Here is a 14,594-nt window from a genome sequence, read left to right as displayed (position 1 = left end):
AATCATGGCAAGTGCCAGATTAATTTTTCTTTGTTGGCAATGCATAACTGTGTATTATAACCAATTGTCCCTGGATTGAGCTGATTCGTGTAAAAGACTTCAGATAATGTCTAGTCTGTGTCATCAGTGACTCACCAATGACAAAGATGGTTTATCACCGCTGAACATGTTGAGGTAGGTGTGGCTGTGGGTGGGGTAGAAATCCCTCTTTATGAGTCAAAATCTTACATTTGAGAAAGTATAGCTTATTTTTGAGCAGCAGTAATCATTTTGTTGATAGTCACATTATACTATTACACAAACGATTTAACAGTGAAAACCATGCCAATAGGATTGAGATCTTGCAATTATGGTGTGGCTATAGTCATAAATTGGGTTGTAATATCTTTACACGCCTTTCCAATGAGAAAATGTGACCCTGTTAAAAATTAGAACATGTTCTCTTTATGGACCTCGATGGAAGATAATTGAGATTCTGCTTTTATTAATATCTCGTTCATCTGCTCCAGTTTAGAGGCCGAGCTGCTCTGACAGTGTGTTCAGACCATGTATCTGATCAGACAATATTGTCTTCCTTCCTCTGTCAGTCTCTGTGCTTAATGGTTTTTATACTATATAGTGTCTATCACAAAAATGATTGTCTTCTGGGTCAACTATTGTGCTACATTATGACAAACCTAATTACAGCTAAACAGAGGGTGTATACGCAAGACAATTAAGCAACTACAACTTACATAAAAACTATATAGACATCAAAAATAATAAAAAAGACAAAAACCACAAGAACATTAATAAAACTTTAACTACAATTAAAAAGAATCATGGAGACAAAGAATACTAACATTATTGGGACATATAGAGTAGCAGCTGATAACTATATGCAATTTATGTAAGTTATAAAACATTTATACAGTATGAGCTCCATATTTTTATTATATATGGGCCGTAAAAGCCAAAAACTTTAGATATACAAAAGCTTGACGTTTCAAATATGATATAACATGACATATGCAAACCTGTCTTTTTTTTTTTTTTAATTAACTATTCCATTTCAAAAAGTAGATTTTTCTGACTATTATTTCATATGCCAGGCTTTACAGGGTTAAAATCATTTTCCCCCTTAGATTCCTCTCAGAATCAAACGCGCTCCAGGTTATCCTTGCAGCCATAGCAGCGCACGCCAATCAAATATCCGGTTGCCTTGGTAGCGGTTGACGTCATGGCCCCTGCCCAGTCCCTGCTCCAGCAGCTTGTGAGTGGGACGGAAACCCCGTGGATTGCACGGGAACGCTGTGCTGCGCGCCACAGTCAGTCAGTGAGTGGCAGCTGAACTGTATAGCCGGAGATAGACCCTCATTCACAGGTTGGTTGGCTTACTTTCGTTTCATTCAACTCTTCAGCGTATCGTTGTATAAATAATAACTGTATTTCTTTTCTCTGAGTCTGCTCATTTTAACTGAGCAATTTATATCATTCGAAGTGAAGCAATTGGTTTGTAATAGCTACTTGCCACAAGGATGCTTCAAAGCTTTTGCTTGAGAAACAACTCGTGGTTTAGTACGGATAATACCAGAATTAAAAGTTTGCTGTGTATTATTTATTTTAACGCAGCTGGGGCTGTTATGTCATTAAAAACCGCTATTTTCCGCATATTAGCTCCTCTTAGTGCTTCAAGCAGTTTTAGATTTCTAGACAACGGAAGGATGAGTCTTCCTCCTCCGCACAGAAATATCACTTCATCTGTTTCATTCATATGTTATCGACTATAGAATATAAGTGTAAAATTGTGATTTAAAGCATTCAAGCGTTGTCCTAGAGGATATCTGGCAAGCCAGATCTTGTCGGGCACATTGGGCAAAAAGTAGGGCGTTTACCTCACAGCTTTACTACTGTGGAGTTCCTGTCAGTTGAAGGTAACGACAGTGTGTCATTATGAATTTGCTTATGGAAATGAAAGGTGTTTTGGTCTTTGTCTGCACAATTTAATATATTCTCATTGTCTAAAAGGCAATTGGAAGATAAAATGGTGCAAACAAATCTTCAGTTTAGCATTGGTTTCGTATTGAGACAAAGCGGACGCTAGAAAGGTAATGTCAGGTAAAGAGCGGAACGCACTCGGTTGGACACGCTCGCGCGCTGGGCGGGAGCAGTTCGCACGCATAAATCCCCGGATGGACCGTGATCAGACAGACATCAGACTTTAGATCAGTCCTATTGATAGAGGTGTTTTGTTTAAACATTGTGCGCTGCTTGCTGTTGGGCTGGTGTATGGACTGGGCGTGGTCGGCGAAGTCATGTCCGCATTTTTGGGCATTTTTCACTCCTTTTCTTACATATCACATGCAAAATGAATGGGGTTTTGTTTTGGCTGGAATGTTGCAGTATTTTCTATAGCCCAAATGATTTATCCGTGAACGTCATTATTATGAATATTTAAAGAAAAAATCATGTAACTTCCTCTCCCGCTTGAAATAACATGTTTTCTCTTCTCTGATGACGTGTTCACCGGCCTGAGGGCGGGACAACCTGTCACTCACATGACATCACAGCAATAGCAAACCACAACAATCCAATCAATTCCAGATGGACAAAATTATGTCTGTGGGTTGAAACGATCCCAAATAACATGATATTTAGCCCCTGGAATGTGAATTTTACCAGGGGAACCCCACCAAAAAGTGGATTTTACCCCCTGGAATGTGATTGGGCTAGTTTTGAGCTAGTTTTGAGTAGCATTTAGGCGAGTTTTGTTGTGAAATCCTGGCAACCCTGACTCGGACATGTCACAATAGGGAAGAAAAGACTCACAACTTCTGTTTCACGCTGACTTTAAGGCCCTCTAATTTCTCAGGCAGTTTTCAGTCTTACATTATTGCTGATAATCATGTCCGCTTGGATTCACTCAATTCATAAAAGTGACTCTCATAGAAATGAACTCTTCTCTGTGTTAGTGCTAGTAACAGACTTGTCAATGGGTAATGCATGTTTTCTGTTTCGATATATATTTTGGAGCCATTTCAGCCAATGTTTTGTAAAACATAATTTTTTTTGCAAACATCTTATTTGCTATGTATTAACTTGTATCACGCATATATCAAATTGATGTAGGCACACAACAGGTATTAAAAGAATTGCGTTTAAGCAATAATCGTGTTTAAGTTAAATGTTATTTTTCGTATCGTGTGATAAATTGCGCATCCCTAGTTATTATCGGCATGGTTATCGTTGTGGTTATCGTTCTTAGTGTGAACAGACCTTTAATGTATAGTAGTAATGTTTTAATTCTTACATTAAACATTTTAAATGTATGTGGCAGCAATGACTCTGTGGTTGAAATTATGATTCCTATGATTGAAAAAAATACTCTATTAAGCCATATTGGAGCAAATACATAAATATTTAAAAATATATATTTAGTATTGTCAAAATATTAAGAAATTATTTTAGCTGTATTGCCCTGCATCAATTGAATTTTTATTTTCAATATGAGTTGATGCAAGGCGCCATGAATGATGTTGATGATGCAACAAGTAGAGTGAGTAGAGTTTACCTTTATGCAGATAAACAGTAAAACGTTATGGCTCCTGGCAATGGAATTTGAAAATGTGGAGCCATTTTACTATTTAAGTCTATTCAGATCAGTGATATCACTAATTATAAATCTACATATTAATTGATCTTTCTAACTTTGTGAAATACTTTGTTTTTCCTATAGAACCAAGCAGCCATGGACAAGAGCCAACATGTGCAGAGAGCCAAACTGGCGGAGCAGGCCGAACGCTACGATGACATGGCCGACTCCATGAAGGAAGTGACGGAGCTTGGAGAGGAACTGACCGACGAGGAGAGAAACCTACTCTCTGTGGCCTACAAGAATGTTGTGGGTGCTCGCCGGTCTGCCTGGAGGGTGGTGTCCAGCATCGAGCAGAAGACTGAGGGCAGTGACAAACAGCAGATGGCTAAAGAGTACCGTGAGAAGATTGAGGCAGAGCTGAAGTCCATCTGCAAAGATGTTCTGGTGAGCTTTGAAAGGGAAAGAACCACTGATAGGGGTCATAACCATTGCAGAGCTTGACATTTTAAATGGGATATTGTGAATAATGTCCTGTCACCAAGGTGTTTATTTTTGGTCAGAACTAGGGTTGGAAATAAAGAACTGATTCTCATTCTGAACTAGTGTTAATTTTGTGAACTCTTGAAAATGAATAGGGTTGTCACGGTACCAAAATTTCAGTAGTCTGTACCAATACCAGTCAAATTTCATGGTTCTCTGTGCCAGTTTCGTTACCATAACAAAAACTATTGTAACTATTTTGTTAATTTAGTTTTTATTTAACTATTTGAAAATTAAAATCTCATATAAATATCAAAAAATCTCATTAGTTCATTTTTAATGTTGTTAATAATTATAAGTAAATAATCCATTAAAACTTTAACATGTAGCCTTCAAATATTGTTCAGTTAAATAAACATTGCATTAAAAAAATCAAATGAAAAGTTACACACACTGCAAGACTTAATGCACAGATCTATTTTGACACATCTGATTTTTTTTTTTTTTGTCCCGTCCGTTGTTAAACATCACAATCTCAGATTTAATCCCGCACTTTAATGTGGTTGTCACTCTCAAAACTTGTACTTAGCGGCATGAAAAATAAAACATTAATTTAAATTGTGAATTGTTTATATACAGAAAAAGAGAAAAGAACACTCTTTATAATCAGTAAAAAGCTGATATCACTTCAGTTCAGCTGCAGCGCAAGCTCACTGACTGAGAAAACTCCCATTATAATAAAAAATTCTGTCTATTCTGCACAATGAATCTCTTATTTACATCATCTTTATACTCTGTAATAACGAAACAATTTGCGGACATGCAGAGCTCACGCTGAACAAACTCTGGCACATTGAGCGGATTCTGACTAACTTATGCCTCTGATTGTCCATTGCGCTCAACAGACATGTCTGTGATTGGCTGCAATGTTCAACAATGCAAAAACATGTAAATAGAAACCTTTGACGCTCTTCACAGAGTGCTCGCACAAATACGCATGATCGTGTTTAAATGGGGAACCTATCAGTGTGTACCGGATTGGCCCAATACTTGGTACTATACCAGTACTCCAGAAAGGCTGGTACAGTTACTTAAAATGTACGTATTGACTTAGTACCGAAGTACTAGTACTTTTGACAACACTAGAACCAAATGATATTCTTGATTCATTAAGCACTGTCTTCTTGTAATATATTTTCCCAGGTTTTCAGTCAGTCAGTGGCTAGAGGTCATTGGTTTTGCCCAAAACTGTATCCAGATAAGTAAAACAATGATACATTTTGTTTGAATGATCACCAAATCAGCTCTTTCTCTAGAGTTGTCATGGATACATGAGTTTTTTTTTCTCTGGAAACTAAAAAGTGAGACTTAATCTGTGCAACTGGATAAGACTTTAATGAATCAGACAGGACCATGTCCTCTTTGGGTGTTGGACTGTTTTAGTTGGATTGTTGCCTGAGGCGCCTTAAGCGGTGGCACATGGAATGTTATGCTTTGCATTTGACATTCCTTCCCTTTTCCAGATGTTATTTAGACTGCATTCACAAGAATGTGACATTAGGAGGGTAATGGGTTGAAATTGGCTTCTACAAAGGAAGAACCTGCTGCATGTTACATCTTTACATATGAACCAAGGCCAATTAGATGATGAGAGAAAATACCATGTTGAAGTCATGAAGTGCTTGTGCCTTCGCTGGTGGTCCCAATGTTCTTCCCAAAATTGAGTTGGAAGAAAGAATAATTTTAAATTAAATGATGATTCACATCAAGAACAAAATGAAAATGCAAAGTTTATTGCAAAATGAATAGCTATTCACACCAAGTGTGAAAATGTCTGTTGGGCTGAGTGGTGCTATAAGTCTCACGGTGATCCACCATCTGCAAAAACGAGGACAAGTGAGTAAATATGTACATAAATGTTTATGGAACAACATATAAAGCAAAAAAATACTACAATCCAGTCACTTTTTTAGCACTTGAAATTATATTAATGATAGTTGTCAAAAAAATGGGAATCTCTATAGAAAAATCATAGGAATTAATTGGGCAGAAAGTGTGGGAACCCTGGTATTTGTTCACTGACAAGTGTTCAGCGTCATATCAGGACTGCTGTTTTTCGAGCTCAATATTACGTTGTTGCTATTTTACTGTGTCATTCTACTGATATGTGTTGTAATTTGTAGCATCTCTCTGATATCCTGATGTGTTATGGGGTCATTGGTTAGTCTGTGAAAACTATCATCATATCTTGTGCCTAGGATACACAGTTTTCAGTTCAGTCCCAGTTACGTCATCTGTGTTCATCTAACGAGGATGTTCTGATGGTGAATGATGGCAAATACTTGCCTTGTGAAGTCCCTTTTGAAACGACCTGTTTTCCTTGTATTAAGTTTATTACGTTTTTGACTTTGCTACTAGAAAGTGGTCGCTGGAAAAGTAGACCATTAGAATCATTACTGCCTTGGACTGTGTGTTCAGGTTCATGTTTCTGTCATCCGCAGCACCTCCTGGACAAGTTTCTGATCCGCAACACTTCTCCAGCAGAGAGCCAGGTGTTCTACCTGAAGATGAAGGGAGACTATTACCGCTACCTGGCAGAGGTCGCCACAGGAGAAGAGAAAGCCAGTGAGTTTCTCTTAAACAACATTTATATGACATTTATACAAGATGCACATTTGTCTTTCCTTAATATAATTTATTTTCATTTGAGAACCAGATCCAAATATTAGATGGTCTTTGATGTTCAGCATGGTGTCTCTAACTTGTTAAAGTTATGCAGCCACACCTCCATCACACACATGCATATTTTTTTTTGGTTTTGATAGCTACCAGTGGAACAGGTCTTTACTTGTGCTTCCACACCCTAATGGCTGATTATTTAGGGAATGTTGCACAAAATCTTTTAAAACAGATAGGGTTTATGGTTCAGAATGTAAGCCACACTTACAATACTTACAGGTATAATATACTAAGCATAAACAATGCAACATAAAATACATGGCACACACCAAGGTTGCATAAAATACTTTATACTAATCAGTACCGAATGAAATATGTTTAGAATTAACTTTCAGTTAACTCATTTTATTTTACAGTTTATGAATCCATATGTCTTAGATTTTGGGTAAATGAGATATCTTAGAAAACGCCATAATGTTAATTAGGGCTGGGTGGGTATTGGTACAAATTTCCCGATTCGATTTTGATTCACAAACTTTTTATTCTAATTTGATTCGATTCAGTATCGATTCATTTGGATATATATCTAGTACAGTACATGGCAGATTTTCTGAATATGTAACATGGTGCATATATTTAGCAAAATGCTCCTCTCTAGAGTTCACTTTTCTAGCTGACTAACGATTATGGTCACTGAATGGCTTTTGAGGTAAGTGTAACGTTACATGACATTGTTTACAAGCTGTTTTATTGATGTCTTTCTGTGGTTGAAACACCGATTGAGCGATTACACGAGACATGATACGGATTTTGGTACCCAGCCCTTATGTTAATGCTAATTTCTACAAAAGCCTTTCATCAGGAGTGTGCCAATAATGCCTTAAAATGCTGTCCAGGTTGACAGCCCACTAGGTTTTGGAACAGACCTGTAGTGTCCACATGAATAATCTTACATAACTGCCAATATAACTCCTGTAGTGGTTTTAATATCTTGTTTTACTCATTTGTTTGTCCTTGAGCTAGTATACTGGCTCTGCTCCAAACTCTCTAGCTGCCTACGTAGAGAAATCATAGGCACGCCAACACGAAGGCTGCTCCAAACACTATGCAGCAAAATGATGCTGCTTTATACCCAATACCTTGTTTTAGCCAGCATCTATAGCAACATCTCATGAATAAGACAATCTAAGAATGCATTACTTTAAAGGGGTCATATGATGCTTTTTAATGTTTTTCCTTTTCCTTTAGTGTATAATGTATCTGCTTGTCCATGTATACGATCTGCAAAGTTACAAAGCTCATAGTCTCCTACAAAGAAATTTATTCTAACAGAGAACACTGATCCAGACGTGCCTAAAACTCCTTGATTGAAGTCCAGATATTACTTCCTCAAACGTCCATGTCACGATGTGAAATATTAGCATAATGCCCACCCAAGGGCATTCACAAAGAAAGAAGGCAAGGTTTCAGTGTCACTGTGTGTTTGGATGCGAAAGCAAAAACACTTTTAGTATCTTTGCTTTTGTTTTCAGAGGTTAATCAGAGGTTAACATTTATTTATAAAGCTGTTCCTGTGCAGTACAACCCAAAAGTTTGCTTGTGCACAGCGCTTTCTGAACCTAGGAGAGTACAACACAGGCTATATACAAAGATTCTTTACCACTGTGACATGTTCTGCTCAAGTCCTGATTGCAAAGTTGGTTCCAAACGATTGGCTTGATCATCCTCATTTTCAGAATCCAACTCTGGTTCGATCTGATGCGCTAAAACCGACGACATTATTATTTACTGTGTGTTTACAAATGCTTTAGGAGCCTCGGAAGCTGAAGCTCACAATTGTGGTAAGGGGTGGTAGATTTCTGACACATGCTTGAGGTGTTTGGCCAGTCACAATGCAGTGGCCAATCAGAGCACTCTGAGCTTTTTGGAAGGAGTGTCTTTGTAGAAATCAGTGCGTTTCAGACTGACTGGGAATCTAGGAGCTGCAATAATGTACAGTATGTGAAAAATGTGTTTTTTGAACAATAAAGCATGTTAACTTACTCTGTTACACCCAATAATCAAAATAATGCACCTTTAAAATGGCATCATATGACCCCTTTAAGCTATGTCTCAATTATAAATACTTCAAAGAAGTAAAAAAGATAAATAATTCAAAGAATTGATTGAAAATAACCTTATTATATCTTATTAAAAATGCTTTTTTTTCCCCAAATATCTGTGCAATTGTGTACTTATTAGAATAGTGAGCTGTTAGCCTCGCAACATTACTAAGGTTTGGAAAAAAGTGTGAGGTTTCCTTAACCACTACCTCACCATGTTTGATACTTTTGAACTCAAGGGGTCAATCAATTAACCCTCATAATAGAGTTTGAATTACATGAAGTAGCCACAGACTTAGAGTTTTCATTAATTATATATTTGGAAATGAAGGATGGAGGTTTAGATCTGAAGGTCTTGTGTCCTAGTTCATAAAGCTCTTGAGACACAAGCTGCTTGCAGATTAATTTGAGAACGTCCAGTGTGACGTTTTATGCCTCCTGTGCCTTGAGCCCGCATGTGATATCCTCACTGTAGCTACTTTATTACAAAAAATCAGCCTAATCGAGTGATTTGGTTGTGAATTTGGCAGCAAGTTGTTGATTTTTATGTGCGTCCAGCAAGGACAGCGCAAATATTTATTTTTATTTTTCACCGTCAGTCTTTCTCTCGTCACAAGCTGACATCTCAGCTGCAGATTCAGAAGGGCTTCACTGCCTTTCCTGAGTATTGTTGCAGGAATCACTGCAGCACAATCCTGCTCCACCTTCGTTCATTTCATTAATGAGGCTAATGAGTGATTTCCCTTCACATGAGGTCTTTGGCTGAGTATGTCTGTGGAAGTAATAATTCACTCTTTCCGATAGATGCACGAGGTTATTAGGGCTGCTGCTTCTCTCTGCAGGGTTTGATGAATTTTTAAGAGCCTGGTGTGTTTCTATGGCAGCACAGGAGTGAATGATCTGACTGAAGCTGCCATCTGTGGAAACGACAGGACCGGACTGTGCAGCAGATCCTAGATCAGTCTGTGTTTATATAGTATTGTAGTTAAGCTGCAGGTTTTTTATAGATTCTTATGAGAGAGGAAAGAATATCGATGGTCTGTTTGAGCTTAAGCAGCTGCTGACCTACTGCTGTCAGTATGATGGGCTGTGTGATCATCGCCATGGCAACAGCATCTGGCTTATGTGTGTTGTCCAGCTGAGTGTCGGCAGTAGGCAGAACCTCCTGCGGGTGGGTTTAATATATGCACCACTTGGCCACTGTCTCCTAAAGCTCTTCAAATTAACAATTACTACTGCTCATCAGGCACAGTGCGTGAAACGCTTTTTACAGAGCTGCCTGTCTTCAAATATTTATGTATTTCTCTCTGAGCACAGATCAATACAGCCAACCGCAAGCTTTTAATGCACCACAGTATTGACTATTACTGACAACTCTTAAGTGTTCAGAAGAGAAGAAAATTATATCTCATTTTCAGCCATTTAAATTGTATTTTTAGTTTTTCCCCTTTAAAGTAACCATCATTAGTCATAGATTTAAAATGTTAATATTGGATCTAAAAAAGTAAAAATCGAGTTGACAAATGAAAGCACTTTTTCCACTGCTTTTTTTTCCAAAAAGTAATCACAAGAATTATTTAACCATTATTACAAAACAAAACATTTACCCACATATATTTTATTTAAACTTTTTAAACTGTGATTTTGTCCCTTGAAATGGACAGTTCAGAAGAACTGATTCATGAAAGCATGAAAGTGAATCAGAGTCCCAACTCTGTGGACTTTTTTTGGAAATGTTGAAACGTGTGTTTTGAAACTTGTGTCTCACACAAAGGCTGTCTTTAGGACACGTAACTGGCCAAAAAAAAAGCACATTAAGATCAGCTTTAGCAAATCCTTGAGAATAAATTGTAAATTCACATGTACTACTGTTTAAAGGTTTGGGGTGGGTAAGATTATAGTTTTTGAAAAAAGTCTCTTATGATCACCAAGTAGGGCTGCACGATTTATCGCAATTTTATCGCATGCGATTTGGCAAAGGCTGCGATTATTTTATGCACAGCTTGTCAGAGCTGTACGGCTCTGTGATCAGTAGTAAATTGATGTTAATAAACGCTTCTCATGTCTGAGAAAGATGTCTCAAAGATGTTTGAAGATGTTTGATGCGTGTTGCTTTTTCAAATGCACCTTATAAGCGATTCAAACTCGCAGTACTTTCAGATGGATTAGCATTTGGAGCCATAGTTCATTGACAAGCCGCACATAAAAAATAATCGCAGCTTTGCGACTTCGTAATCGTACAAATCCAAATCGTTTAAGTGCGATTTCAGTGTTTATTTTCTAATCGTCTGATTAATCGTGCAGCCCTATCACCAAGGATGTATTTATTTGATATTGTGAAAAATTAGTTTTCTATTTTAATATATTTTAAAATGTAATTCATTCCTGGCAAAGGTGAATTTTCAGCATCATTACTCCAGTCTTTAGTGTCACATGATCATAATATGTGATTTGCTGCTCAAGAAACATTTCTTATTATCATCAATGTTGAAATTTGTTGTGCTGCTCAATATTTTTGTTGAAACTGATTTTTTTTTTTAGGATTGTTTGATAAATAGTTTAAAAGAACAGCATTTATTTGTAATAGAAATCTATTGTAACATTATAAATGTCTTTACCATCTTTTACCTTGCTGAATAAAAATATTAATTTCTTTAAAAAAAAAACAAACTACTAACTCCAAACTTTTGAGTGGTAGTGTATATTGTTGGCCTTAATTTGTTCTGTTTGGTAGGAAAGTATGAAATTATTCTCGCATAATGAATTGTTTGTCCTTTTGTAAACAGACATCATCCAGAAGTCTCAGGAAGGATACCAGGCCGCTTTTGACATCAGCAAAGACAACATGCAGCCCACTCATCCCATCCGCCTGGGCCTGGCTCTCAATTTTTCAGTCTTTTATTATGAGATCCTGAACTCTCCAGAGCAGGCCTGTGAACTGGCCAAGAAGGTTAGAATGGATGCTCATGAAACTTCATACACAGAATAATGTCCCTTGAGCTTTTGTGTTGATTGAATGTAATGCTTAGAATTATTTATTTATCCATGTATCTGTTTTTATGTAGGCTTTTGATGATGCCATTGCTGAGCTGGACCAGTTAACTGAAGACTCGTATAAAGACAGCACACTCATCATGCAGCTACTTAGAGACAATCTGACAGTGAGTTCTTGTTTTGTGATATTAACTTAGTACCTAACGTGAAGAACTGAGAATTTCTTGGCTGATAATTATACAGATAACTGGTTTTGCTAGCGTTTAACCCTTACCTAAATAAAAACTACTCATTATCACTGTAATCATAATAGGAATCAGTAAAAACTTCATACAGATTAGACATTCGTTGGAAAGGTCTCAATTAGTAGAATACAGCAAGTTTATTAGTTTTACCTGTACAGTCTATGCAGGTATTCAAGTGTGAAAATCCTCAAATGCATGCTAGAGGCATTGATATGTGAGGCATTGATATATACTCAGCTAGGTAGTGTTCAATGGAATGGAAAGCAGACATGTTCAGAGATATGTTTTTTACAGTTGAACTACTTTTAAAGGGCTAATGAAATAGAAAATCAAAATGTCCTTGATATTTACATGTATAAGGTTAATCTATCTCAAAGCTCCCCAGTTTAAAATACTATTTTTTTTTTTCCCCACTCTCCCAAAATACCTGAAATTGGTGTGAAGTTCGCCAATTACAGTAGTTCTTACTTTCTGAAAGAGGTAACGGCCCTTGAAACTAAGTGTTTTGACGGTGAAAATTAGGAAGAAAAATATAATTTTGACAAATATCTGAACTAAGATCTAGAAATATAAAGATCTGAAAATGCATTTCATGATCTTAAGCTTAAAAATACAGAGCTTATGATGTTAGATATTAAAAAAAAGAAAGAAAGAAAAAAAGAAAAAAAAAACACAACGTGGTACAACACAGCCTTAAATCATATACATACATAGCTTTTTTTTTTTAATTTCGCTTAATGGAGCATAATCAAAATATGTAAAATGCCATATTACTTAGAGATGATCCTGACTGTAAAGCTCAAACACAAGTTAACCACGTATAGATCTTGAAATAATTCTCAGAGAACAACGTGACGTTAACTTGGCTCTATCTTTCCATGCGCACACACATTTCAATGGATGAATGTGCACATTTTAATGTCTCCTCTGTGATTTTCAGCTGTGGACCTCTGACAATCAGGCCGACGGTGAGGACACAGAGGAGGGCCGGGAAAACTAAAGCCAACTCTACAAAGAACCTTTTCAGTCAGCACAGCGAGAGACAACGCTGACGCTTTTACAGTTCCAGCTTCATACTCACCAGCCCGTCATTTATGTGTGTGTTTGGATTTGAGCGTGTGAAGGAAAGACTGTGTTTGTGTACGTTTGTTTGTTTGGGGGAGGGGGGGGGGGGCAAACAGCAGTTGTTTGTCTTTAAAATGTGTTAATTGTGGATTTGAGAACGCAATATAGTTTGTTGGCTCCCATATGCTCACTGGGATGCTTCTGCATCACTGATGTGAGTCAACATGAAGCCAACATCAACTTTGTTGTAGGTGCATATGTGAGAGAGAAAGAGAGCGAGTATGAAACCTTTTCTGAGTTTGCTAGGGGAGCATTTAGTGATGGGTTTCTTGTGGCTTAGACTGAATTCTTCATTTTCCTAAAGAATCATGGGAAATAAACCAAAAGTCAGTATGAACGAATACTTGTGTCAGATTGGGCTTGTGCAAGACATTCTACTTCAGTTGTCAAGTGTTTGATTTCTCATTAGTGGATAACGCATACAATCTCTCTTTGTCAACCAGACCTAAGATCAAAAAGACTTGACACATGGCTTATACTGTAACTTTGATATAAAAGTCTTGTTACCGGAACAGTAAGTAATGCTTTTCATGTGCTTATCTGATTAATACTGTTTTCTATTAGGATTTTTGGTTTTGTTTTATTTGTACTACTACTTACTAAATCTGTTTTTAGTTTGTTTTGTTTACTCTTTTGATACTTGCCTAAAATGCATGTGGCTTTAGTTAATCAGGGTGACTGGAGTTGGCTGATTGGGCTGCCTAGAAACTGTCTTTGAATTTTCATACAGAACACTCAGCATTATTGTTATTTGTTATGGAGGGTGGGCGGAGGGATCTGGATTTCATGTTAGTGGAATTAAAACAGATAAAACACAAACCACATGATCTCTTGTTCTTTTTGCCTTGCATTCAGTCTGTGGTGTTTTTGAAACTTTGTTGTTCCAGAAAGATTCTATTTCTGGACTTCAGATATTCATTTAGTTTAGTGCTTGCTTGGGAAATGGGGTTTGTTTCTGACACAATCATGACAATGATACCCAAAATTTAAAATCTACTTCATTCACTCGACCTCATGTTGTTCCACACCTTTCTTGGAACGCAAAAGGAGATGTTAGGCAGAATCTGCTGTCTGAATAGGAACTGGGGGTGTCCAACTCCAAAACAGCTAAGCGTGATGTCTGTGATTTCGAACAAAATTGACTTTGTGGCCATCACTGATGTCAAACTAATCAGCGCATTTTGACATGCCGTTTTTGAATGTACAATAATAAAAACAAGAATAGAGAGCTTTTGCAGAGCATGTCCCAAAAAAAAGTTGACTTCAGAAGACTTGGAATACACAAGTGCACAAGTTTCCAACTTGTCCCAATTCATTTTCATAGTATTGAAAACAGCCACCTGGACTTTGTTGATTAACTCCACATAAGAAAGTAAGTTTGGAACAACATGAGGG

General features: G+C 37.2%; 1 protein-coding gene across 1 annotated transcript; it reads left to right on the top strand.

Annotated features, from left to right (window-relative positions):
- Positions 1–1,203: 1,203 nt before the first annotated feature.
- Positions 1,204–14,018, top strand: ywhaz (tyrosine 3-monooxygenase/tryptophan 5-monooxygenase activation protein, zeta polypeptide). The gene is made up of 6 exons (XM_051871858.1): positions 1,204–1,363; positions 3,716–4,018; positions 6,556–6,679; positions 11,622–11,785; positions 11,901–11,996; positions 13,015–14,018. The coding sequence occupies exons 2-6, from the start codon at positions 3,728–3,730 to the stop codon at positions 13,072–13,074; spliced, it is 735 nt and encodes a 244-aa protein (XP_051727818.1). The 5' UTR covers positions 1,204–1,363; positions 3,716–3,727; the 3' UTR covers positions 13,075–14,018.
- Positions 14,019–14,594: the final 576 nt, after the last annotated feature.

Source organism: Ctenopharyngodon idella, chromosome 19 (assembly GCF_019924925.1).
Source record: "Ctenopharyngodon idella isolate HZGC_01 chromosome 19, HZGC01, whole genome shotgun sequence".
Lineage (NCBI taxonomy): Eukaryota > Metazoa > Chordata > Actinopteri > Cypriniformes > Xenocyprididae > Ctenopharyngodon > Ctenopharyngodon idella.
This window is presented reverse-complemented; position numbering and strand designations above follow the sequence as displayed.